The sequence below is a fragment of the Condylura cristata genome, unplaced genomic scaffold, assembly GCF_000260355.1.
Source record: "Condylura cristata isolate star-nosed mole 26May11 unplaced genomic scaffold, ConCri1.0 scaffold00005, whole genome shotgun sequence".
NCBI classification, from domain to species: Eukaryota; Metazoa; Chordata; class Mammalia; order Eulipotyphla; family Talpidae; genus Condylura; species Condylura cristata.
This window is the reverse complement of record NW_004567106.1, coordinates 38486980-38512197: the sequence shown is the minus strand read 5'-3', so window position 1 is coordinate 38512197 and position 25218 is coordinate 38486980. Positions and strand designations below refer to the sequence as shown.

Sequence of the window (25218 nt, the reverse complement as noted above, 5' to 3'; positions counted from 1 at the left end):
CTTTACAGAGGAGACAGCATAAAAATAGGTAATTTTTTTTTAAGATTTATTTATTTATGCATACAGAACTGGGTGCAGGCCAGAGGCTGAGGGGCGGCGAGAGGCTTCACCAGAGACAGAGTGGGAAGCAGAACAGGAAGATGGACGAAGTACACTGCTCAGGGGAGCAGCGGGCAGGTCAGGAGAGGTTTGCCGTGCTATGTGGGTCTCCTCGGGGTGGGCGGGGATTGAACTCAAAGTGGCTTTAGCTTCTTAGTGCTGTGCTTTAACCTGCTACGCCACCAGGGAGGACCCCAAAATAGGTAAATTTAAAACAAAGAACAATGAAAAGTATTCAAATTATGGTATGAATAGGCACAAATATTAAGAGTGGTAGAAAGATGCTGGAGAAAGATAAAATTGAGGAGGGGAGTTAGATCCAGGGCCTGTGTCACTGGGTACATGTATGGGATCTTCGACTCTGCTGCCTAATCCTGTGCATGTATGGGATCTTCGACTCTGCTGCCTAATCCTGTGTCCCCCTCTGTGTTCCCCATTGATTCCCTGCTGCCCTCTCGGAGTAGATGTTCCCTTTCTGTCTCTCAGTTCCTCCTGTTCTTTGGTTCTAGCTGGATCTGACTCGTACAGGCAGACTAGAAAGTGGATGGAAGACAAACTTGTCTTTTTTCAAGATATATTTCTGGCATTTGCTGTGCCTCCTCCTGGTCTCTTGTTCCCAGTAAGACACATTGCCCTTGTTTTACTTCTCACTGGCCTCTAGTCAACAGGGACAGTTACTCCTTCTGCTGCTTCACTCTCCCTTGTTTGATGTCTCAGCTTCTTCTAAGAATATATAATAATTAGCACACAAGTTTCCCTCATTTAAAATTTTCAGGGTCTTTTTTGTTACTAGTTTGACACAAATACCTGGCAGACATGAACTATCTGGGTGGAAATTTCAGGGAATTTGGATGGTATATTTAGGACTAATCAACATATAGATGAGGGTTGATGAGTTTATGCAGAGAAAGAGTGGGAAAAGCAGTGTTGCATTGAGTATAGAACCCTGGGGAATATGGAAACAGATGCAGAACGCAGTGTCTGAATGAGTCCAGAGCAAACATTTTATAGAATAGAAAAATGTGGCATCTAGGTAAGTACTGTGAAATCTAAGGTCTAGAACTAAAATTTGTCAGATGAAGTTAATGAAGATAGAACAACTTAGGTAACAGGACCAGACTTGAGGTCCCTATCAGGGTTTCTTCATGAGTGCTGTGTGATACCCTTTCATTTATCATTGTTCTTGATAGTAGGCAGTTTGGTATCATTTCCCTGAATTCAGATTACTTGCTCCTACCTGTGCAATGTATGCAACTTCAGTGCCTTTTGATATAAAACCAGTCTATTATATTACTTTCCTAGTAATTTAAAAAATTAAATAATATATGGAAAATTTCTAGATGAAGTTCCAATATCATTCTCAATTAATAGATTAGATAGATAATGAGGACTCATTTTCTAGTACTTATAACTTTTATTCATATTGAAAGAAAAATCAAATACTCCAAGCATAGCATGTAGTCAACCAAATTCTAGTACTGTCAATGTCAACTTACCTTCAGAGTCTGCTAGTCCTGCTGCTACTCCAGGCTGCTTTACAGAGTCTTGCCCATTTTGGCCCATCTTTCCTCTAGAAAGAAAAGAAAAGGTTATTATTTATTCAACAATGCCTACTTAAATGTAAATAAGGAGACCAAGTTTGAAAAATAGAATAACTTTATATATTCAGAACTGCGATAACATTTGAATGGAAAATACATACAAAATTAATTTCTCTATATCACGGTGCTCTTAAAATTGGAACTTGTTTATTATTTGTATTTATTTTAGAATCAGAGTTGTTTTTCACCTTTTTTAATTCAAGAAGAATAGTTTTTATATCTTCAGACTTTAGTATGATGAATTGTAATAGATGCTTTTGTGAAAAGAGGATTTTTGAATCACTTAAAACAATAGTATCTTAGTAGCAGATTCTTTTTTCATTTCACGACTTTGTCTATGACCCTTCATCTGTTTTCAGCTGGGGACAGAAACTGGCTTTTGAAGTCAGTTTGCTTGTTCTCCACTTCTGGATTTGCTTTTGTGCTATGTATAATCTAAAACAAATCAACTTAATTTTGTGAAGATTATGTCTTCTTTTGTAATACAAGAATAGTAATATTAGCTGCTTTTGCTGATGAAAAATCACATGGAAAATATAAAGTGCTTAATACAGTGCTTGAAACATAAAATTCAATAACTATAAAGTATTAATGGGTAGCTATGCAGTTAAAAGTGTTAGGATTCTGCTATATTCTGCAGCTCAATTTTAGAATCAGCCTCAAAGTTATAGAAGGCCAGCTACATGAAAAGTTCACATTTTGAGCACTCTGAGTTCAGAAGATTGATAATGTGACAGCAAAAAGTCTGTAGGACTTGTCTTATTTCTCTAGTAAGAAGACAGTTGTATGACATACAAAAGATTTCTGGAATTGCTTTAATATGTACTTATACAAAGTGTTATAAAGAGGTGGAATAAAACTACTTGTTAAAAAGGAAGCTTGAACAAAAGAATATCTTACTACTATATTTTCTAAAAAAAAGTATTCTAATATATTTTACTAACAATTAACTCTTATATTGACAAAAATTTTTGATTTGCTGGATCTCCTGAAATAGTAAGCATACTTATTTCTTAAAATTCCATTTGTTTCTTACTTACTGGCCTAAAGGTCCTCCAAATTACTGAAATGGTTATACACATAATGAAAGAGGAATGGTTGCATGTTCAGAAACTTTATGTTAGAGGTTATTAGATCTTTTTCTATCAGGACAATTCTAGGTGATAGGTTTAAACACAATTTTTTTATTAAGTGATTATGTGAAGGACAGAATACATTCAAAATATTAGATATTATATGGACAGATACATATCAAAACTTATGTATATATTCAGACAAGACTATATATCAAAACAAAATCCGAATTAAGCAATGAGTAGAACTTTCAGTGTGATTCAAAACAAGCAGCTCATAAGTTTAAAAGAATTAACTCTAGTCTGTCTGTAGCTATTTGACAGGGAGACAATCTTAAGTTAATACAGTTCTTCCTTGGCGGTGCACCATCCTGATAGAATGAACCAAAACATATCTTGTTACTAAGCCAAACTCAACTGAAAGTGGGGATCATTTTAATAGTGCTAATCCAGCAGATGTATTTAAAAAAATACTATCTTATACTATTCAAAATTTTACAAAACAATTGTTTTAGTAATTGCAATAAAAACAAATTTTGGATAATTTTGGGTTTGCTCTTGAGTTCCAGATTTCTTATTTTAATGGTGACATTCAGCTGCAGGTTTTGCTTCTAAAGAACACTGATTTTAGCAATAGGGACTCAGCCAAAATATGTATTATATACATTTCTAAGATTATACAGAAAACCTTTGTAACATTTTGCAGTAAAGCTAAAATAAAGCACGTAGGAAATGTAACTCTGAGTCTTGCAAAGAAAGCAATTTTTCTGAACATCCAACAAATAATCATTTCAGAACATTCTGACCATACAGTTTATACTTTGTAATTGTTATTCTTCAAGTAAAGATTTGTGACAGCCTGACATTGAAACAAAGGACTAAGAGTTTTAAGCCCTGAGAAGACTTCTCTCACACTGGAGGAAATGAAAATAACCCTTTAATAAGGGTACTGACCAGGGGTCCACAAGCTCTTTCTATAAAGAGCCAGGTAGTATTAATTTAAATGGCTTCTGTTGTAAGGACTCAGATCCACTCCTAGAGAAAAAAATCTCATCAAGCAACATGTAAGCAAAGTTCATTAAAACTTTATGGATACTGAAATTTTGGTTTTCTATAATTTTCATGTGCTCTAAAATGCTACATTTCTGTTTTTCCTTATTTAAACATTGTTGAACGTGAAAGCATTTTTAGCTGTGGGCCATACAAAATTTGGTGGCAGGCTGAGTTTGCCTTGGCTAGACCCTGGAGCTGTTTGGCACAGAGTGTTCTTGAGAGCCCAGAAAATGATTTAATGGAAAAGAGAAGGGAAGGTTAGGATCGTGTAGATTTTAATACTGGAACAGATACAGTCTACATATTTACTTGAATGTTGTTAAATTTTGCCACCAATATAATTAAAACCATGCTAACAAATTCTAAACATAATCTGTTTTAATTTTGATTCTGATTTGTAACTTCATTTTTCTCAGGCTTTCGTATTTCTATCAAACTTTATTCCAAGATTACCGTCTCAGGGGCAATTGTGCTACTTGATATTTGTTCTAGGAAGTATGAAACACTTCAAAATCTTCTGTGTGAACTGAGATTTACAGTTGAAAAGTCTGTATGAGTGACCCAATGTGTTACTAACTTAAAATGCAACATATCAGTTCTTTAAACTTGTTTAAATCTCTCTTGGTTCAAAGTAAGTTAATTTATTCATCTCAAATACCAAACAAATGGTGTTTGGCCATTATATGATTAAAACATCAATGTGCTAGTGCTCCTGAGCTGATTCAGGCATGACTTCTTACTGTAGAGGATTTCATATTAGTACAGCTTGCGGTGACTAAGTAGTCCTGATAGGAGCCAGCATGCATCCTTAATATTAGCTAACTCAATCCAATCATTCCTGAGTAGTCTTTAACTGTAGGTCTAGACAGTTGAAGTACTTTGGGGACAATGACTTAGAAGTGAATGATTACCTAGTTATTTTGTGTCAAAAATTAAGAAATGCTTACTCATGATGCTGCTAACTTTGTAGTGGAAAACAAAACAAAACAAAACACTTACATCCTTGGAATAGGAAATAGATTAGTCTCCCCTGCAGTGCTGCTGCTTCCTTCACTGTCCACGCTATACCCACTGCCAAAGCTGCTGCCAGAGGAGGCTGTGGACACAGCGCTTTCTGTAGGCCGCTGATTGGTGGGTTTTGCTGCATGGTGTGGGAAGAGTCAACACCACAGTCAATCAATGAAGCTCTTATTGCTCTCCAAATGCATAATTACACGTATAAAGAACAGCTTTAGCAAATTCAAATTTCATAACCTGATTTTTTGATTCCTTAACCAATTAGGCATATAAAACACTCAACTATTTCACTGTTTTTATTGGACAGAAAATTATCACAAACAGGGAAAGACCTTTAGACTTTTCAGCCTAAGCTACAAAGAATGTAACTATTCATCTGTTCTTATTGCTGATAATTTCAGAGGCTAATTTGTACTGTGTTGCATTAATGATGTGGCAAAAGAATAGGAATTTTGACCACTTTATGGAGAAACAAGCTTGGAAATACTTGGGGAGATAAAAATAGCAGGATATGGAAACATTGCTTAATTAAATTTTATATTAATAACCAATAATATTTTTCTTCTGAGAGGTGATATGCAAACTAGGATAGATAATTTCAAAGGGTGACTGAATGACCTGGCCTTGTTTGTAGATAACTCTACTTCTATCCCCATACCTTTTTAGCAGTTGAATATACTGTTTTCCCTTAGGCATTTTCTAGTTTATGAGTGAAACTTATTTTCATGAATTAGACTTTTGGGATATAAGAATCCATACTTTCAAGGCAACATAATAAATTTGTGCAGTAAATGATACTGAAATTGGGAACAAAGTTCCAGTAGAGATTTGGGAGGAGCTTAGAATGTAGAAAGAAGGAAAAGAAGGCTAGTGTTTCCTCTTACTTTATGGAAGAAAACCTTCTCTAGGCCAATTTTTAAAAGTGTTATTTGAATTCCACCACATGGTCAGGATTTAAAAGCTGGAACTTTGAGCATATTGATCTGGTTTTCCATCCTGACTCATTTTACAATAACACTAAAATGCCTCCATTTCCTCATTTAAAAATAAGGGAAGGGTTAATGCCTACCTGATCAACTGTGACTATGAAGAACAAGGTAAAGCAAGATTCCATTAACTCATTCTTCTGTGTCTTGTGATAGTCTTTGCCATACCCTGAACCTCTTAGTTAGGGTTTTCTTCTCTACAGTTGTGCCTAAAATCTTGGGACATCTATTTGTAGGCAGTAAATATGCCTCAAGACTCTTCTAGGTCTGGACACATCTAGACTTCAAAACTATGTAGACTCTCTTCCAAAACTATGTAGATCTCTGTCCAATCAGGGATATCTTAGGCAGAGTTTCCCACTATTGGGTGAATAATTGATAATCAAATTTAAGGAGCCTGAGAAACCTACTTTTTTTGAGGACATGCATACAAATACAATGACTCAATATGGTAAAATTTGAACCAGTGCAACCACAATATCTCACAGATATTGTAAGAAAAACCATTTGAGGACAGGAAACCTGCCATTAGAGTAGTTTGGGTCAGGTCTTGTAATGGTTTTAGTTTTTCCCCAACCTTCCTTTTTTCTCTTTCAAGACAAAACTTCTATAGGATGTCATATCTATTTCAGTTATAGTAGGATCTTTCCCCCAGAATAGGGGAGTTAGCGAGACCTATTTTTTAGTCGATTTATATCACACATCCATACGTATATCCATATTTGGCAAAAAGTTATTTCTAAAAATCCTGCTAAATAACTAGTTCCCAACAGAAGACTAGTTACCCATAGGACTGTATTTATAGAAACAGAGTGATAGTTATAAAACATGTTTAATGTTTTCTTCAACTTATGTAGAATAGACCCAGGCAATGCATTTATTTTAAAGAAAAAAAAAACACTTCAAAAGAACCTAAAAAATATAAATAGGATTACCAAATTATGAACATATATAAACTGTGCAATTAACCACATGATGATGAGTTAGATTTTGGTCAACTGATTGTAAACAAAGGAAAGCAGTCATACTTTTTGACTAACAATATATAACAAATAACGAGATTATTAATACTTTTTAGTATGACAATGGATGGAAATTTTTAACTTCATCGACTTGAAAATCTCAATATACCATTTTCAAAGATGAACCTTAACATATACTAATTTTTAAATAAAATTAACTTTACTAAAACAATTTCATACAAAAACAGTTTCACAATGTACCAAATTAACTACTTTATACAAATGTTGCCTTATTTACACTTTAAAATATTCAGTCTTTTCTTTGGTGAACTTTGATTTTACCTGATGCATTTGTTAATTCTACTCCTCTTCTGGGAAATGTGTGCAGAGATGTGTGCAGAATGTAAAACAATATAGTAAGTAGGAACAAAACTAGAAATAAATTTAAGGAAATACATAATTTTTTCATCTTGCCTAGTGAATAGAAATATCATTTGGAAAGCTTGTGTAAGTCTTGTCAATATTTTAAACACACACAAAAAGTTTTAGAATAAAATAAGAACATCAAATCTAAGAAACATGTACATATCCTGGAGTAAGTTTAAGTCTATATAACATCTTTGCAAAACATAATTACATATATGCTTGAATCTAAAAAAAATTGGGGTAGTTAAAAGTAAATAATACAAATGAATCTAGATGTTTGGCATTATCTTAACAAAGTATCTGGTGCTTGATTGAATTTTTTATTCTCAGTCTGACATGTAACTGTAGGGTAGAGATAAATAGGTTGACATTTGTAAAGTGTCTGAAAAGAAATTCAATTAAAATCCAGAATGGATTTTCCCTATTCTCTAGTCTATATCTACACAGAATAAACTGCAGTTAAATATACAGAAATGTAAAGGTTTTGACAAGTCACTGCTAAATATCCATGTATTTTGAGAGTACTTTTTCAGATACTTAAAATAACATATATGCTAAAGTATTTTACAGTGTCTTTCTATTGAATCATTCTCCTCCCTCTTCTTCCCTCCAACAACACACAAAGAAAACAGACATAATTTTCAATAAATGGAGCTATATTAATGAACTTTCTCATGAAAAAGTGCTGTTAGGACTTAATATGTGAGACTCGATTTTCAGTAATTTCAGAACAGTTTATGACTTCTGTCAATTTCTCTAGTTTGCTTCTCCAAACCCTGTATCCTCAGCCGTTTCCCAAATGTATCCCTCATTGCTTCTCTATGTATGTTTCACATTGAAGCCTGCTTGGCCTATCTACTCCAGCTCCGTTTGGCTTGTCTTTCTGTCTCCTGAACATGATTGAGCCTGTTCACTCCTGTTTTGTGATGCCTTTCTCTGCTCCTGACACTTTCTCATATCTAATTTGTACTTATCAATAAAGGCCCAGCTCAAACAGTATCTGTTTCATGTACTCCTCATTGTCTCAAGCAAAAGTGAACTCTGCTGTACTTGGGTTCTCATAGCACCTAATCTGATTATCTTCTGCAGCAATTACCAATTTCTTTCTTTGATTATAGGTCAAAAGAATGCATGTCACTGATGGAAGCAGAAATTGTGTTCGTTCTATGATAGTCTTCTTAGAAGCATATCCTAGAACTATGCTGATGAAATATTTAATAAAATAATAAGTTTTTTTGTTTATTAAAGCAACTAATACATTGTAATGATTTAGTGTATATTTCACTTTTATCCAATTATATGTTTCATACAAGCCACAAAACTTTCATCAGAAATAGCATTTGATATGGGAATCTGTTTATCATGTTCTTTGTCAAAGAAATTTTGGATAATCCAAGTTTTTGTAGCTTTTAAAATTAGAGATGTACTGGCCCTCCCTGGTGGCGCAGTGGGTTAAGCACCGCACTAAGAAGCTAAAGCCACTTTCGCATGAGTTCGATCCCAGCCTGCCCTGGAGGAGATCCATATGGCGCAGCAGACCTCTCCTGAGCCGCCTGCTGCTCCCCTCAGCAGTGTACTTCGACAGTCTGCCCGTTCTGCTAGCTACTCTGTCTCAGGTGAAGCCTCTTACCGCCCCTGCACCGCTGGCCTGTACCACAGTTCTGTGTGCACAAATAAATAAATCTTGAAAAAAAATTAGAGATGTAAACTTCAATCTATCATACTGTAAGGGAAAAATGTGTTAACTAGAGGTTTTGTTATTCCAACCTTCCCAAAATTGGGTTAAATGAAAGAAAGAATTTATCATAATACAATAGACATGGGAGAACTTGTAGATATCACAAAACATTCATAAAAGAAAAAATATTATATACATGTATTTAAATTGGGATGATGAGAAAATAACCTGTATAGTAACTTTTTATACGGACATCAGAGGGCACTATTGTAGAGCCTAGTAATTAGCAATGTCAGTACAAGATACAAGTACTATTTGCAACAACAGTCGGTGAGTTCTAATTTATATTTAATTGTAATTTCTCTGTCTTCTATATTCAAGGAAATAACGTGTTTTTTAAGGCATTAAAACTAAATGTGACTTTCAGGAACTGTATGATTTCAAAATTAACAATTCAAAAATATTCTACTACTTTATTCTTCTAAATTACTTAATCAGTCTCAGAACTCATGGGACTAATTACACATGAGTATGTGTAAATATATATTAGAAATACCTATTTTTCAAAGGGTTGAGGCTTATTTAATAGTAAAGCATATCTGGCAACCATTATTTTATGTTCCATTTTTTGTGTCTACTTTCTTTTTGAATTCTGATTTGTATTATCAAATGCTAAAAACAAATATATCACATGAATATACGATAATCTCACTCCTAAGAAGAGGGCTTCTAGATGTATAAATTCTACTAGAGTATTGAATTATTTTTGTGAATCGATTATTGAGGGATATTTCAGGTAAACAATTTTATCTTGAGAGGTAATTTATTCTGTTTTGAATCATTGCTTGACCTACCCATATTATTTGGTGGCTAGATGGTAAGGCATCTTTTTTTTTTTTCTCATTACTCCAGTGTAGCTAACCTTAATTAAACCTGTGTATCTTCCACGAACATCTGTCCTATTAGTTTGCTGGTTTTTATTTTTCCCTTCCACTATACATGACCATCACTACATCCACCACACGATGGCAGCACTGTGCAAAGTCCGTGGATCAGACTCCTATATAGACACTTGGCAGGATCACGCAAATTTAAAGCAGGGGAGGACTCCAAAGAGATCCTGCTCTAAATATATCAGTTTGCCTACAGAAAGATAACTGAGCTGCTCCAGACCACACATTAATGAATGTGAGAAAAGAATCAAAACTAAAACATGCTGATACATTCTTCTGTAAGAATTCAGTTGTTGCCCACGATGCTCTTATCACTGGTTTTATATTCTTGATCCAGCTCAAAAATGTCAGCAATAATTTACTACATAGGTTGTTTCCTGATAAAATAATATCTTTGTAAAAACAATCTAGAGGGTTTTAATATTAACTCTTTTAAATTCAAAAGCCAATTAATACATCTTGCTTAATTCAAGTTCAATGGTGGCACTGAAATAACCACCTGTTTTAGAAATTACATATTTACTGGGCCCTCCCTGGTGGCACAACGGTTTAGGACGCAGTACTGCAAGCTGGCCTCAGTTGCTTCAATGCAAGTTTAATCCCCGCCCTGGAGGTGACTCACATGGCACAGCAGACCTCTCCTGATCCTCCCTGCTCCCCACCTCCTTCCCCTCAGCATTATTATCTGCCTGCCCTGCTCTCCTCTGTCTCTGGTGACTTCTCAGTGCCCCTGCACCTCTGGCTTGTACCCCAATTCTGTATGCATAAATAAATCTTTAAAAAAATATGTATTTACAGCATGTATCTTTTTCTTACGTTGCTTTAACTTAAATGATATCAGTGATCTTCCAACTTTCTGTGCCTGTCTTTCACTCTTTCTGCTTTATCATCTATCCCTTTTTATTGCTATTGTTATTGCTTTGTTATTTTTATTGAAAAAGATTATCCAGTTTTATTCTTCTTGTTCATTTGAAGGTTTTAAGTTCCATTATTGTTAAGCATTGTTTGGTAGGTTTCCCTTTGAGTTAAATCTGTAAAAGAATTACTAGAGATGTTGCCTCTTAGTAGGACTTAAGAAGCTTAATAACTTTGTTCTAGATTATTTCAGTATGTACATTATCTAATATGGAAAAAAATAAAGGAAAATGAAATAAGTAGCGTCAACAGTCAAGTTTTGGAGGGTTCACATGTCCTCCTATCAAAGTTCTCAGAAGTGTTTGGAGGACAGAGAGGCCTAAGGGCTGACTTTTGCACCGGTCATTTATAGAACCTGAAAGGTTCTACAGAAGTATTTTTAAATGACAGATTATTGCTGAATGTATATAACTACATATCACAAAGTTGTAACAATTTTTGAGAAATTGGGTGTCAGTTTCTTTTTTCTTTATAAAATTCAAAAGATATCTTCTAAGGTATTCCATCATACCTTATACATACATAATAGATTCTTCTAGAGAGGGAATTTGGAGATGTAATGCTTCTATTTGTTATTCCCAGGAAAGGTGGGAAAGCTATTTTAATCATGTTCACATGCTTTCCTCCTCTCCTTCACACTGGTCTTATGACTGAATTTTCCAAGACACTTTAATGAGCAATTCAATCTGTATCTAAGGCCAAAAATAACTTTCAAGTGTTTCCCATACTAAATCCTCATTCTACACAATATAGGATAAATGATCACATCAGGGATAAGACATTTGAGTGTAGAACAGTTATATGACTTGTGTTTGGAATGAGAATAAAATTAGCTTAGCTAATAACAGGGTCGAGAGGATTTTTCCTTATAACGTATAAGGAAATAATGTGTGATGTCTCAGTATATCGTAGTACCTGCATTTATGCTGTAAGTTTGCCTTTTAAATATGTTTCCTTTTAAAAGATGCTTCTGCTTTACAGCTGATTTTGCAAGGAGATGTTAATATACAGTTTAAGAGACCAAAATTTCACAGGAAATGATGGGAAAATGTTTAAGACTACTGTAACACTAATGAAAATTTAGAAAGACACTTCATTTAGATTATAATTACAGTTATGTCCAAATAAACAGAATGAATGTATCAAGTACCAAGTTTTTTTTTTCTTTTTTGCTTCAGAAATGCTAACACAATTACTACAATAAAGACCTTAGACTTTAAAAGATTAATGGCAAGGAGAGTCATATCTGAAAGAATAAACATTCAGGTTCTACATGAATTTTTCAAGGGCAAATCTTAACTTTTCAATACTCATTTCTTTCCCTTGAAACAGACAGATTCTCTCCTATGCAGTTTTTTAAAGAAAATATGCAGGTTTGCTTGAGTGGAAAGTAATTATAAAAAATAGTCAGTTTTGAAAAATGTTCTTATATAATCCTGAAACCGATAACCCAAATCGTGAATACCAAGAAAATAAGGATGATGTCCTTAAATGAAACTAGATAATTTGATTTATATAAATATCTTGTCCAAAAGAATACATTTGCAGTGAAAATATAAATTACTCATATGCTCATATATATGGCTAATGGTCCTATAAGCAATGAAAAAAAATTTTTCATCACTTTCAAAGTCAATGGTAACAAAACAAAGAGGAGTTTGGACAATTGTTGGATAAACTCATTCTGTACCATTGTCTGTAACCTCTAGGTAATTTCCTTAACCTTGCTACCTTTTTCAAATACACCTTGTTAAAAATACTTCCCTCTTCCTATAGCTAGCTATAGCCCAATGGACTATAAAAATTATGAAATAGCACCATAGTCAAAACAAATAAAATATAATTAATTTCTAGATATTTCTAAACATGATGATGATAGGCTGCATATAAAGTTACTGACTGCTGGAATTTTTCAATTTCACTTGTAGATGAAACTCACACTTTCTCATTCTTCATAATTTTGTCATAATATTGTTAATTGGTTATTCAACAAGCATTACTAGGATGGGAGATTCACAGAGACAGTGATTTCTATTTGTCTTAATTCACTGCAGTGTCAGTAATAATCTTGAAGAGATTCTGGAACAAAATATTTTCTCAAAAATCACCTAATCAAGGATTAGAGAAGAGACAAGAAACTTAGTTTTCCCCAAATTTGATTTTCCCTCAATGTACCAATCTTCTGTTTTTATATTGCTATTTATGCCAACACAATTAATTTGCAATATATAGCATAGGTAATGCAACTGAAGTCTAAAGGAACAAATACTTTATAAATGATTTGTTCAATAAATCTTATCTTTGTGATAAATATACGAGTAAAATAAATCCTACCTTTATAATTCTCTCTCTCACTCCATCTTAGGTTGGAACCAATTTGAATAAAGCTGATGAATGACTTACCAGTAAAATTTAAAAACAAATAATGAATATGGACATATAATTTAATCAAATCATGACCAATAAAATGTTTAAATGATTATGAAATGAAAATTATCATTTATCACGGTTAATAATTATAAATTAACATCAAATGACAAAGGAAAGGTGTTATGAAATGCAGTATGGAAGCTATAAGGCATCTAGTATTTAGAGACAACTATGGTAATCATATTTGGAAGAAACTACATCATCCATTGCCTTTGGCTATTGGAAAATTATAGTTGTGTATATATTTAGATCAGTGGCTCAGAGATTTGCTCTTTCACACTTTTAAAAGTTATTGAGTTTCCTAAAAACTTTTTTTTTGTGAGTTATAGCTGTTAACATTGATCATATTTAAAACTAAAACCATTTAAAAATAATTGACAAGCACATATTCCATTAGCCATCAAAGCAATGATGTCATGACACTCAGGTAAACACAGAAAAAACTACTGTACATTGAGGAGGAATGAGAATGAAAAAGACAAAACATATTCTTGGTAGTTCTTTGACCTCGTTGAGTCTGAAGGGTCTGTATGACCCTAGGAGGTCAGTGGACCAATTCTAAGAATTATTAGTCTACATCTACAGTGATTGAGATGAAGGACTAAACTGTGAAAACCAGAAAAACCAATTAACACCAGCACCTTTTGACAGTCCTCCTAAACTACTTCATATGTGACAATCATTCAATGATATCTTTTATTTTTTATTTTATTTTCATATAGGAAAAATACCAAATTGTTAACATTCTTGAAAAGATTTATCATTGATCTTAATATTATTAAGATTGCTCTCTCCAAATGTCTACCAAACTTATTTCATTTGGAATACCATTAGAGTTATTATGGCCTGAATTAAACATTATGCCATAAATTTTCCTATCCTTTAATGAGCAAAAACAAAAAAACAAAAAAACAAACCCCTATCTTATGGTATATAAAAACCCAGAGCAAATAACAATAGTTGATAGACATAAAAGAATACAAATTCTTCCAAAAAGTACCCTCTTCATAATCTCTAGTCTTTTCCTACATTAATACATCCAGCAAAAATAGTAACTCAGTATTTACTTCATAAAATGTCATTAGCAGTGAGAATGCTTTACAACAAACCAAAATGAAAAGTATATAATAAATTCATATGGCAATTTGAATTCAGTAGAATAAAAAATGTATGCTTCTTTATCTATACAGATTTTAAGTTTATTTTATATGAAATCAGATAAAAACAAACTAGAAATTAAAATGACGTGGCTTTGAGTTTGAAATGTCTTAATGAGAAGTGGATTTATTTCTGTGTTCTTTTGAGAAAAATAAAGCAGAAATTCTCCTCCTTTGTGTTTCTTAGGTGTTTAACTTTCATCAAACATTTTTTCCTTAAAACTTACCTATTCTTGTTTCATTTACAATGTTAACATTTTGACTATACTTTTCTATTAAACAATCAGTTTAACTAATTTGCATCTTTCAGTTTCTGAAACACAAAAATTTTAATTATCTCTAAACTAACCCTACTCTTACATTTAATAAACTAAACATTTCAATAGTCTATTTATGATATCTCAATATAAATCATAAATGTAAAGAAAAACACTAAGTGTTTTTGACTTTTCAATAATTACATATATACACATTCAACACAGTAATAAAAGCCAAAAAGGATATTTTCAGTTTGCTCAGTACACATGAAGAATTATTTTATCCTTTCCCACACCCATGTTTCCCCTCCCCCACAAGTAATCTTGCACAATGAAGAATGGGTGAGGTAAACTGGTTTTACATAATGTAATACATGTGCATGAAAAGTGAAAAATAATCAGTAATTCAAGGATAGTTAGATAGCTGGATTTCAGCAATATCACTATGTAGCCAGATAATGCCTCCCACAACCCCCCATCTTTCCTTAGAAGCGTATTTCCTGCTCCAAGGTACTTCCTACCCAGGTGAAAGCATTCTCAGCTCCATGCTCAGATTGTACCCTTTGTTCAGGGACCCACACTTTGTCCTCATAAGCTTTGCTATGTTCCATGTTTCTCTTTCTTTTCAGCATCAGCATTTAGTTAGTTGCCTGCATCATTTCCTCAGGGTCCTACTCTCTGGTAATGATTTGATCAATTGACTTTTTTGAAAATAATTTGCTTCAGCCCAAAGTAAAATAATTTGCATTAGCCCAAAGTAAAATAATTTGCATTAGCCCAAAGTAAAATAATTTGCATTAAAAATTAAATTTAACTTTGTTAAAGATATGACAGATAACTATGGACTTTTGCATGTTAAAAATTATGCCTTTCTCTTCTTTTCAAATCATGTGTTAATAGTCCCATCCAATTATACAGGTCTATGGCTAGATTCTTTGACAAAGGCACAATATTGAAGTCAAATTGATGCTTAGGTTGCTGATTTGGTCTTGCTATTCATGTCAAATGAAATGAACATAAACCCCCCAGTGGGAAGCAGACACAATTTATGTGGATGGCTGTGTGCAGACCCATGGTTACTACTGGAAAAGAACAAAAGGCCCCGTAGATGGTAGGTCAGTGAGTTCACCTTTGTGAATGAAGGGCTGTTAAGAAGGGATGGTCAGCTACACACCTACAGTGACTGCGTGGAGAACGGAGCTATTTCTGGGAATAAATGTTAAATGACAACAGCAATATTTGAAAATGCATAATCAATCACTCTAAGAAAATACAGAACTCTCAAAAAACAAAATATGAGTAGAGAATTTTGATTTTTATGAAGAAAGAAAACCCTCACCCCTGGAGAAACAGGCATAGAAATTTGCAAGCTGTAATTATCCAAATTGATTTGCTAACATTTTGTTGGATGCTTGCAGTGTTCACATCATTGAAGCTTCAATTCTCTTTTTACTTTAAACTACCCAAGCTTTTGTTTTATTTTTTTAAGATTTTCATCATTAGCACAAACACACTGAAATGAGGGGTATGAAGTCTGTTTTTTTTTTTTTATTAACCACTTACGTGTTACAGAAGAGTTCACCTCCAAATAAACTCATTCTCATTTCTCTTTGCTTTCCTTTTGGACCCTCTCTCTTCCAGAAATAGAGAATGCTAAATTCCTCCTTCCCTAAAGTGACCTTCTATAGTAGCTACCATCTTATGTAACCAACAATGTCCTCCACTCCCAGTGCCCACCATGCATTCCAACCCAACTCCCCACTGCCATTCACCCAAGAGAATAGCTCCCACCCCATGCTTAGTAAAACTTCGCCTTGGAAACACATGGGTAGGAAACTTTTTGGACAGGTGCCGCAATGAGCCTTATTGACAGTGCAGTTTCTAGCAGAGGTCTGTGGAAGCAACCTCAGGCACTTCTCCCACCATCCAGTCACATCAGGGAACTGTCAATCACACTTCCCCCGCACAACTTATTAAGTGATTCATCCGCTCACCTAACCTTTCTGACTTATCCCAATGGCTCTTATTTTCCAGAGTGGAGGGGTATTTCTACTCACCTTATGTTACCTGTTTCTAAATTTAAAACTCACAGAAAATCTAGTATCAAATAAAAGTAGCTCAGTGATTCTCAACCTGCATTTAAAATGTCACATATTAGATGTCAACTAACTTAATTTTCAAGGTTTTAAGACTTTTAAAATTTGTTTTATGTTTGTTATCATTAAAAAAAAAAGTCAGCTATTTTTTAAGCTCTCTTTTCCTAGTTGGTGTCACCTTCTGAAATGGCAGTTCTGTGTTCAACCAAACCAAACTGGTTGAATAAAAAAATTCTGAGGATTTCTAAATACTGAGGATTTTTAAAGCATCAGGATGGTCTGGCATAATTTATCTAATCTTTTCTCTTACGGCTCCTTAAGTAGGAAGAAAGAGACAAAAAAGTTTCCTACTGGCTCACTTTGTAGTTCTTGCTTGACCTATATTTTATGCGACATCAGGTAGAAATCTGCTGAGATGCTCACAAAAATATATTGAAGAAGCTCTTTAGGGAAACTATTGTCACCATTGAGAGAAATGACTACACAACATGCAGCTTCCTCTACTGGCGCTGTTTACTGTCACATCTCACCTGTTCAGTGGGAAGGTTTTGCTCCCATGATTTGGGAAAGCTTAATTACCAGCCTTCAGAAAACAGATAGAACAAGTCAGAATAGTATTTCTAATCATCTCTAATTATTTGTAAGACTATGAATGATAAATACAAATAAGTAGATGATAATTTTTTTTTCAATCGAAAAAAAAATTTGGAGAGTTTGATTTCAAAGAGGTATTGTATTTTAAAAGTAAAGGCCTAGAATAATAACACAAAGATTATATGGTAGGTGCTGAAAATTCTTAGATGTATGTTCATTAGTCATTCTGGCCTACGACTCTGACTGCTCACTCATAAGCCAGGAATAAGGATCTCTGCCATGAATACCTCCTTACTAGGTGTGGTAAAATGAGAAAATGAATGACAAGGCGTATTGTACAATTTGAAGAACTATTCAGATCTAGAGCAATATTTTCAGAATGCAAGTGGGATTATAGAAACTCCATGGTGAGATTTTACATGTTAAACTTGTACCCTAACACTTAAAATTAATAATAAACTTATTTCTACCGTTAAGTGAACAGACACTTACCAGCTCTTTCTATATTAACATGTCTGACTAATATTCCTCTCTAAGTTTCATATTAGTTATATGGCATTTTATATAAGCTTAATGCTACAGTATGTTTGTTATTGTTTGGCAAAATGCATGGTTGAATTATGTTCTTCATACATTTATACTTACTAGGACATAGATATTTATATTTTAGAAAAGACTATTATCTACTAAAGCTAAATAAACCAAAAAGCATGCTATGTCACCTTGATTTCTTTTGACTATAATTTCAATATTCAATGATAGCACTTTACAAATATGAGAATATCCATTAAAGCATTGTCCAGTGACAGGAGATTAATCACATTTGCTAAAAATCTTAAGAGTTACAAATAAAAGATCAGATAAAATGTTATATAGTAATACTTAAGTCACAATAATTGAAAGGAGTGTGAAACTGAAAGGGAAGCATTTATAATTATTGAATAATTGAAGAAATCAATTGAACTTATTTGGTAGGAGAAAAAGTGATAGGTAGAATTTGTAAAGTAAATAGTAAGAATAATTAGAAAGGGGTAATTGTGCTACATGATAACCTATAAATTGGGTGGAGGAAACTCATATGAAGAATTATCCTGACATTTGAGCTAATTGTCTGAACCTACATCTTCCATTACCCATGAATCTCTCTTGTTGGCAAAAAAACACAAACAAACAAACAAAAAAACCCAAAAAAACTCATTAAGGTTTTCATTTTTCTAAGAGATCCCACAGGAAAGTAGATGATTTTAATTTTGTGGAAAAATATATTACTTTTAATTATATGGAATCACAAATCAGGTGTTTTGGTTAGAAAGGGTTAAGAGAACAAAACTGTTTTATTTTAGAAAAACAGCTCTATTTAGAAAAAAAGCTCTCTTGTATATGTTTGGATTGAATTTGGAGGTAATTTAATAATCTCTCTCGCGTGGCGCCTGTCACTGGCGTGGCACTCTTTCTTGGGGAGAACTTCATAAATGTTGGGGTTAAGTTAGGGACAGGCACAAACTTGCCTCCCATTCTGAACACAGCCATGGAATCAAGTTTAGATACATCTCCGGAGCAAGGGGTCATAGGACAAGTCTTCCTCTATCTAGAAGCCCGCAGAAACTGGGAAGTAGGTTGGATGTGGGAGAAACAGCGGAAGCATCGCCTACAGAAGCCCCACCCCACTAGTCATTCACTTGATTATGTCTGTGCCGGTGCTCTTATCTGGTGATAATTTTTCCGTCTATTTTATAATGTTGCTGACATAGAACTTTGCTCTGCTCCCAAATGTTCTATATTACAGCTTGTACTGGCAATGGAGCAGTAACTATACTCTCTTGCAAGGAATCAAATGAGAAAGCAAAGACTGACACACTCATTTTAAGCTGTATCATATAACAATGGCTCAGAACCCAGGAGTTTATGAATGAAATAAAGATACTTTATTTATTACACAGGCACTTGGATATTCACATGCCCAACACATCTGATACACTTAACAACTAGGGAAACATGAGTGGAAAATGTCTGCTTGAGGATGAGACCTTTCACCATATTAAGGTGAATGAGTGCATTAACAATTTTTCCTTTACTTCCCCCTAAGAATTTCCAAAATCCACTGAATTGTTAAAGATACACTTGAAATAATATGCAACAAAAACTGATCTACATTCCAACTGGTAGGCTAACTTGAATGTGAGCAGTTTAAACTTTATCACAATGCACATATTTATAGTCATGCTTGAACAGATTAGGTTAGTAGCATGCATTCCATTCTGCAATATGAATACCGTTAATCTATTTCCCAACAAAAGTCAAAAGATGCCCAGTGCATAGAAAAATACAAATCACTGTAGTCAATATATCATGGGATTGATCTTGGGACTTACAGAGTGATGATGAAGTCCTGAAATGCCATGCCCACAAAAGCACATTAAAAAGTGGATAAACATATTTTATCAGACAATCCCTAAAAATTAAAAGATGAGGACTTTAAATTTGGGGGATGTTCTTGCTGTGTGCTTTGAATAGTGCCTTTCTGCTCACCTCCTTCTGGCTTGACTGGTCCATCAGACATCACCTTCCTGAGGGCTAGCTGGCTTTGGTCTTGGTTGCCATTGGCTGGTGGAGGCAGATTATCAGACTGAGTTCTTTGAATAGGGAGGACTCCTGCTATGCTGTGTCTGTGCTGCTTCCTGGCATGATTAGACTGACCGCTTTTATGTGCTGCTGTGGCAGTGTGGGTGAAATGGAAACCCAGAGTATGTATCCTCAGATGGAACCAGCTTAAATGTTATTCATGCAAACAGAAGTGTTCTTTTGCTGAATTTAAATAAGTAGTGCTCTCAAATGCCAAAATGACACCACATGCACGCACTAAAGGGGGTTAAAACTGGCTGTTTCTTTGGCAATGATGACTTGGGGAGATGGGGAGACCATGGAGCTGTCTCCATTTTATGGCCAGAGCCTCTTGCAAGTAACAGTGTATCTATACTTGTAAGATGTCTGCACTTAGTTTTTTATATAGTTCTATCAATTGACTAAATTTTCATATATTAAATGAAAATACAGCATTAAGATGGCTGGACTGTCAAGTTTTAATTGTTATCTTGACTTTCAAAGAATATTTCTAATGCTTAGGGGGAAAAAAACCCTGTAAATTCTCTTTTATACAAAGTGTGATCCCACAGAATGGACCGAATGTGCCTCAATGAGGTTACTTTGACTCATCACATAAACTTAATATATTATTTTTTCTTGAGACTATGAGAAACATAATTTTCTTTGCAGATTTTTTCCCCAAAAGACTAGAAAGTTTCCCACATGGAAAGCTACAATTTCTCACATGCATAATTTATTAAAGGTTTAAAGCACTAGCTTGAAAGCGCTTTTCCCAAAGGTTCTAGCAAGAACCTCATTCCCTCAGTCACATTACTGTTCTGCCTACAATTTTAAGTGTTTCTGTGGAGAGAACCTTTCTGCTAATATTCTCTAAATGTCTTGGTGTGTGCTTTTTTTTTTTCTTTTTTCTGTAATGCCTGGAAAATTGGCGGCTACTTGTGCTTAAGATTCCTATATTCTAACGTATATTTAAATGCACAAAAACAGAACACACAACACTGCGTTTCCTGCAAACATCACAGACACAGCTACCAAATACTATGAGCTGGGTTGGATGGACGGTGGAGACAAAAGAGAAACAGCCAGTTTTACTGCCATCTATGTAAATTAAAAAAAAAAAATCTAAGTAAGAAAGAGCATATTTATGTATTGAGTCTATTTTTACACAGACAATAGACAGAGAACAGAGTGAGCAAGGTATGCCAAAAACAGAAAGCGAACAGGAAAGGACAGCAGGAAGGAAAGGCAACAGATGAACATTAAGCTGCCATGCTGAGGAACTTATTTGCGTCTTTTACTTGGTTGCAGGCGGAGCTGTTGCACGGCGGCCTCTGCAGCGGCAATTGCAGCCCCTGCGTCTTCCAGGTGGGTCTGAGTGACGCTGGTTTTGCTTTGACTTCGAGAGGGTCCATGAGAGCGGAGGTGGCCTTCAGAGGAGGATTTCGAGCTCCCGGGACTGCTGTGGGATTTCTCAATGGTGGGAACCTGCATATCTGGCCACAGAAGGGTAAAATGTAAGATCAAGTTGCTCCAGGATTCCTCCAGTTGAGCTCAGTTTACACATAATTTGAAACTGTCTCAGACTTATGTTAATTCTGGTTCTTTTTTGCCTTATTTATGCAACTGCTCACTTAACAGTGATGAAACAACTTGGGGGAAGAGAAACAAAAGGATGATAATTTTGAGAAGTGATAAGACTGAGAAGAGGAATGCATCCTCTTTAGCCTCAAATAAGTGACTCTTAACTCAATAGTTTCATCAAGCCTCTCTGCTAATTCTAGTAGATGCTGGGTAAGCGACAAGATGCTAATATTGCCACTGGAGTTTTTAGGAACAATGTAGTGAATCCCTGGTGTAGAGGTGTGAGTTACTAGGACAAATGATAATAAGACTGTAGATCATGGTAGATTTATAGAGAATGTATGTATTGATCACACATTTACCATGATAGTCACAGAGAAGTCTTTATTCTAGAATGTTTAGGACAGAGTTGTTTAAAGTGGATTCCATAAATGATCTATAAAACTTATCCACAAGTAATCTTTAGCATCAGTGAAGTTGGTAGTTTATTAGATCAACTCAGTGGCCTATTGGATAAGAGCTCAGTTTTCTGTCTCCTAGAATGCCTGCACTTATGATCCATTCTTTTCTAATGTACAGAAAACCATTTCTCAATGTGGTCTCTGAAGAAAGAAGGAAACAAACATGCAGGCCTAACATAAAAAATTTACATTTAAAACTTTGGGCCTAGCATATCTAATATGGGCCCTCCCTGGTGGTGCAATGAGTACTGTGAGGCTGTCTGCTGCTACTGAACTGCAGGTTTGATTCCCAGCCCTGGAGGTGACCCACACTGCACAGCAGACCTCTCCTGTCTCGCCTGCTGCTCCCCTCAGCAGTGCATTTCAGTTAGTCTGCTTGTTTTGTGCCCCACTCTTGTCTCTGGTGACTCCTCTCACTCCCATACTTCTGGCCTGTACCCCAGTTCTTAAGTGCATTAATAAATAAATCTTAAAAAAATATATAAAGTATAACTAATTCAATACATATAGGTAAGACACTACAAGGGGGTTATCTCATATAGGCAGTAACTCATTTTATGGTGAAGATTAATGTTCTGTTGTAGGATAAGTGGTGATAAGCTACCCCAGATTTTGAAGTTCATTTAATGTGAATGTTGAACATAACATTGTCAAATCCAGTGTATGACGATGCTATTAAAAAATAATAATTATTGGCCCTCCCTGGTGGCGCAGCGGGTTAAAACACTACACTAAGAAGCTTAAGCCACTTCTGCATGAGTTTGATCCCCACCTGCCCCGGAGGTGACTACATGGCATGGCAGACCTCTCCTGACCCTCCCGCTGCTCCCCTCAGCAGTGTACTTCATTGATCTGCCTGTTCTGCTCCCCACTCTGTCTACGGTGAAACCTCTCATCGCCCCTGAGCCTCTGACCTGTACCCCAGTTCTGTATGCACAAATAAATAAATCTTTAAAAAAATAATAATTATTATTAAAAATAATCATAAACCCAACATACAGGAAAAGTTTAAGTAAAAATTGAGTTGTTGTATGCATGCCAATTGTTTTGGTGATATGGGTACATTTTTTGGCACCAGTAAAAAGCAGGATACAAATTTATATGTGGTATGTATTGTGCATGTACCATATAAAAAATGAATTTAAGCAAAGATATATGGTAATGATGGTAAATGGTAATGATGATTATGTCTAATCAATGAACTGATGAGGATTTTAATATTTTAAAATTAAATACCACAATACATTTTATAAAATCATGGATTTTGAGAGCTAAGAAACATGTAATGGCTCTTACAACCTGACCTCTTCCATTTTACAGGTTGAAAAACTGAGTCACTGGTGAAAATCACTATCATGAACCTAATTAGGTACCTGATCTAAGACTAAAACCCAATTCTCCTAATTCCATATCCACTACAGTTTACACGACATTACATTGAATATTTTCAATTGAATTCAACCTCTCAAAATATACTTAATGCACAGGCACTCATATAACTCATATAAGACACCGAGCAAACAAATAGGAAGAGCATTTTCTACTTGAAATATCTCCTACCCTTGGATGGGTCAGGGAAGATACCATGGCTTCTGCTTTTAATGACAGATGGCTTTGGGGACTGCTGGCTGCTCTGACTGGAATGGGACTTCCCGTGATCAATGCTTTCAGTCTGTTCTTTCAGAGGATACCACCTAGGAGTGTTATCGAGGTGAGATGTGCTAGATAAATCGATCAATACCTGAAAAAAGAGCATAATAATCAATGGAATTTATGGGTTGAGCTATAATTCAGTTATTACTTTTTCTGTGATCTGAAGTCTACCCAAAGATACATTCTTTGAGAATGGTGAGATCTTTGTCTTTTTTTCCTTCACCCATGACATTGTGAACTATGTACATACCAATAATTAATGAATGTTTGGTGAAACAGAACTGTATAAAATCTTTCATCATTAATTTAATTATTTGGAGATGATGTGAAAAGGTGGGGTCACAACCTGTTCCATGAACTAAAGTGAGCATTTACGAAGATTGTTTAATTTTAGTTACATGGAGGACAAAATGAAAAAAAGAATGGGTCATTTACATTTAATTTACTTCTTCTATTTTAAAATGCTTTATTTCACATTTGAAATAGGGCCATGACTAACAACTGATGGTGAGAAAGCAATGTGTAATAGTTTAATTTGTACTATTTTTTTCTTTCACAATGATTCATAAAGGTGCATTTTACAGTTATTGGCATATTGCATTTGATGAGGTATCAAGCACAAAAACTAGTCTTTTGGATATATGCTTAGTCATGTGAGCACAAGAAGACAATATATTAACAAGACTTCACTAAATCAGTCTTTGAAATGGGGCATTTTGTCAGACTATATCACAACAACTTAGAGTACAGAGTAGTCCTTCCTAAACTCAAGGTTACTCAGGTGGATGTATAAGCATGAAACCTGCAGGTAAAGGTCAAATGGTTAATTCTGACAGGAAATGTAGGTACACAATCTAGCAACTAAACAAGCCCACAGTTAACAGTATCACACAATTGTTTTCTTTCGTTCTGTCACAAGGATAGCATATATTTTAGGTACTGTATTTTTTGTACATAGCTATTTTAAACTTTAATTCATAACTTTTGCTCAAAGCACGGAGCATTAAACAAAATGTACTTTTTATGAAAAAAGTCACAGGCTCTGTCAAGTTGACAAGATTTTATACTTAGGTTATATCTCTTATGAATATAAAACTGTTCCTACTGTTAGTTATGTTTTTTCAGACTATTCTGAGAGCATTTTTTCATTAAAAAATAAATAAGAATGCAATGTAGAATCATTTATACATCAGAGGAATTACAACTAAATAAAGTAAAAAGTATTTTAAGTATTACAGTTCATTTTACAGTAACTTTTTGTTTCAAATCTTTAACATAATTATTTGTATTCACAGTATGGTTATTTATCTTCTTATACAAAACAATACTTCATCTTGCAAATGAGCTATGAAGTGTATAAAGTGGTAAAGTGAAGACCATTTCTTGGGTTATTACTTATCCATTCAAGTAGTAAATCTAAAAACAAATTATATGAACAAAAGCACTTTATCCAGAAATGGTTATTATATATCAATATTTATACCAAACTTTAATTTGTGGTTTACAATGAAAACAATTAAGGGAAAGGAAATCAGAGACTCACCTCACCAAGGAAGTCATTAGAAGAAAATCTATCATAATCCCAGACTGTCACCTCCAACGTTTTTTTCTTGAGCTAAAGT

At 34.5% G+C, this 25218-nt stretch overlaps 1 protein-coding gene across 1 annotated transcript in view; it reads right to left on the bottom strand.

Moving 5' to 3' along the window:
• The window catches only part of PCLO (piccolo presynaptic cytomatrix protein), a 272220-nt gene that overhangs the window by 26544 nt on the left and 220458 nt on the right, over window positions 1–25218 (bottom strand). The window contains exons 19-23 of the mRNA XM_004676888.2: window positions 25140–25211; window positions 23504–23684; window positions 21200–21394; window positions 4826–4967; window positions 1596–1669 (exon numbers count right to left, since the gene is read on the bottom strand). Of these exons, the coding sequence (XP_004676945.1) occupies window positions 1596–1669; window positions 4826–4967; window positions 21200–21394; window positions 23504–23684; window positions 25140–25211 (664 nt within the window). The remainder of the gene's footprint in view (window positions 1–1595; window positions 1670–4825; window positions 4968–21199; window positions 21395–23503; window positions 23685–25139; window positions 25212–25218) is intronic.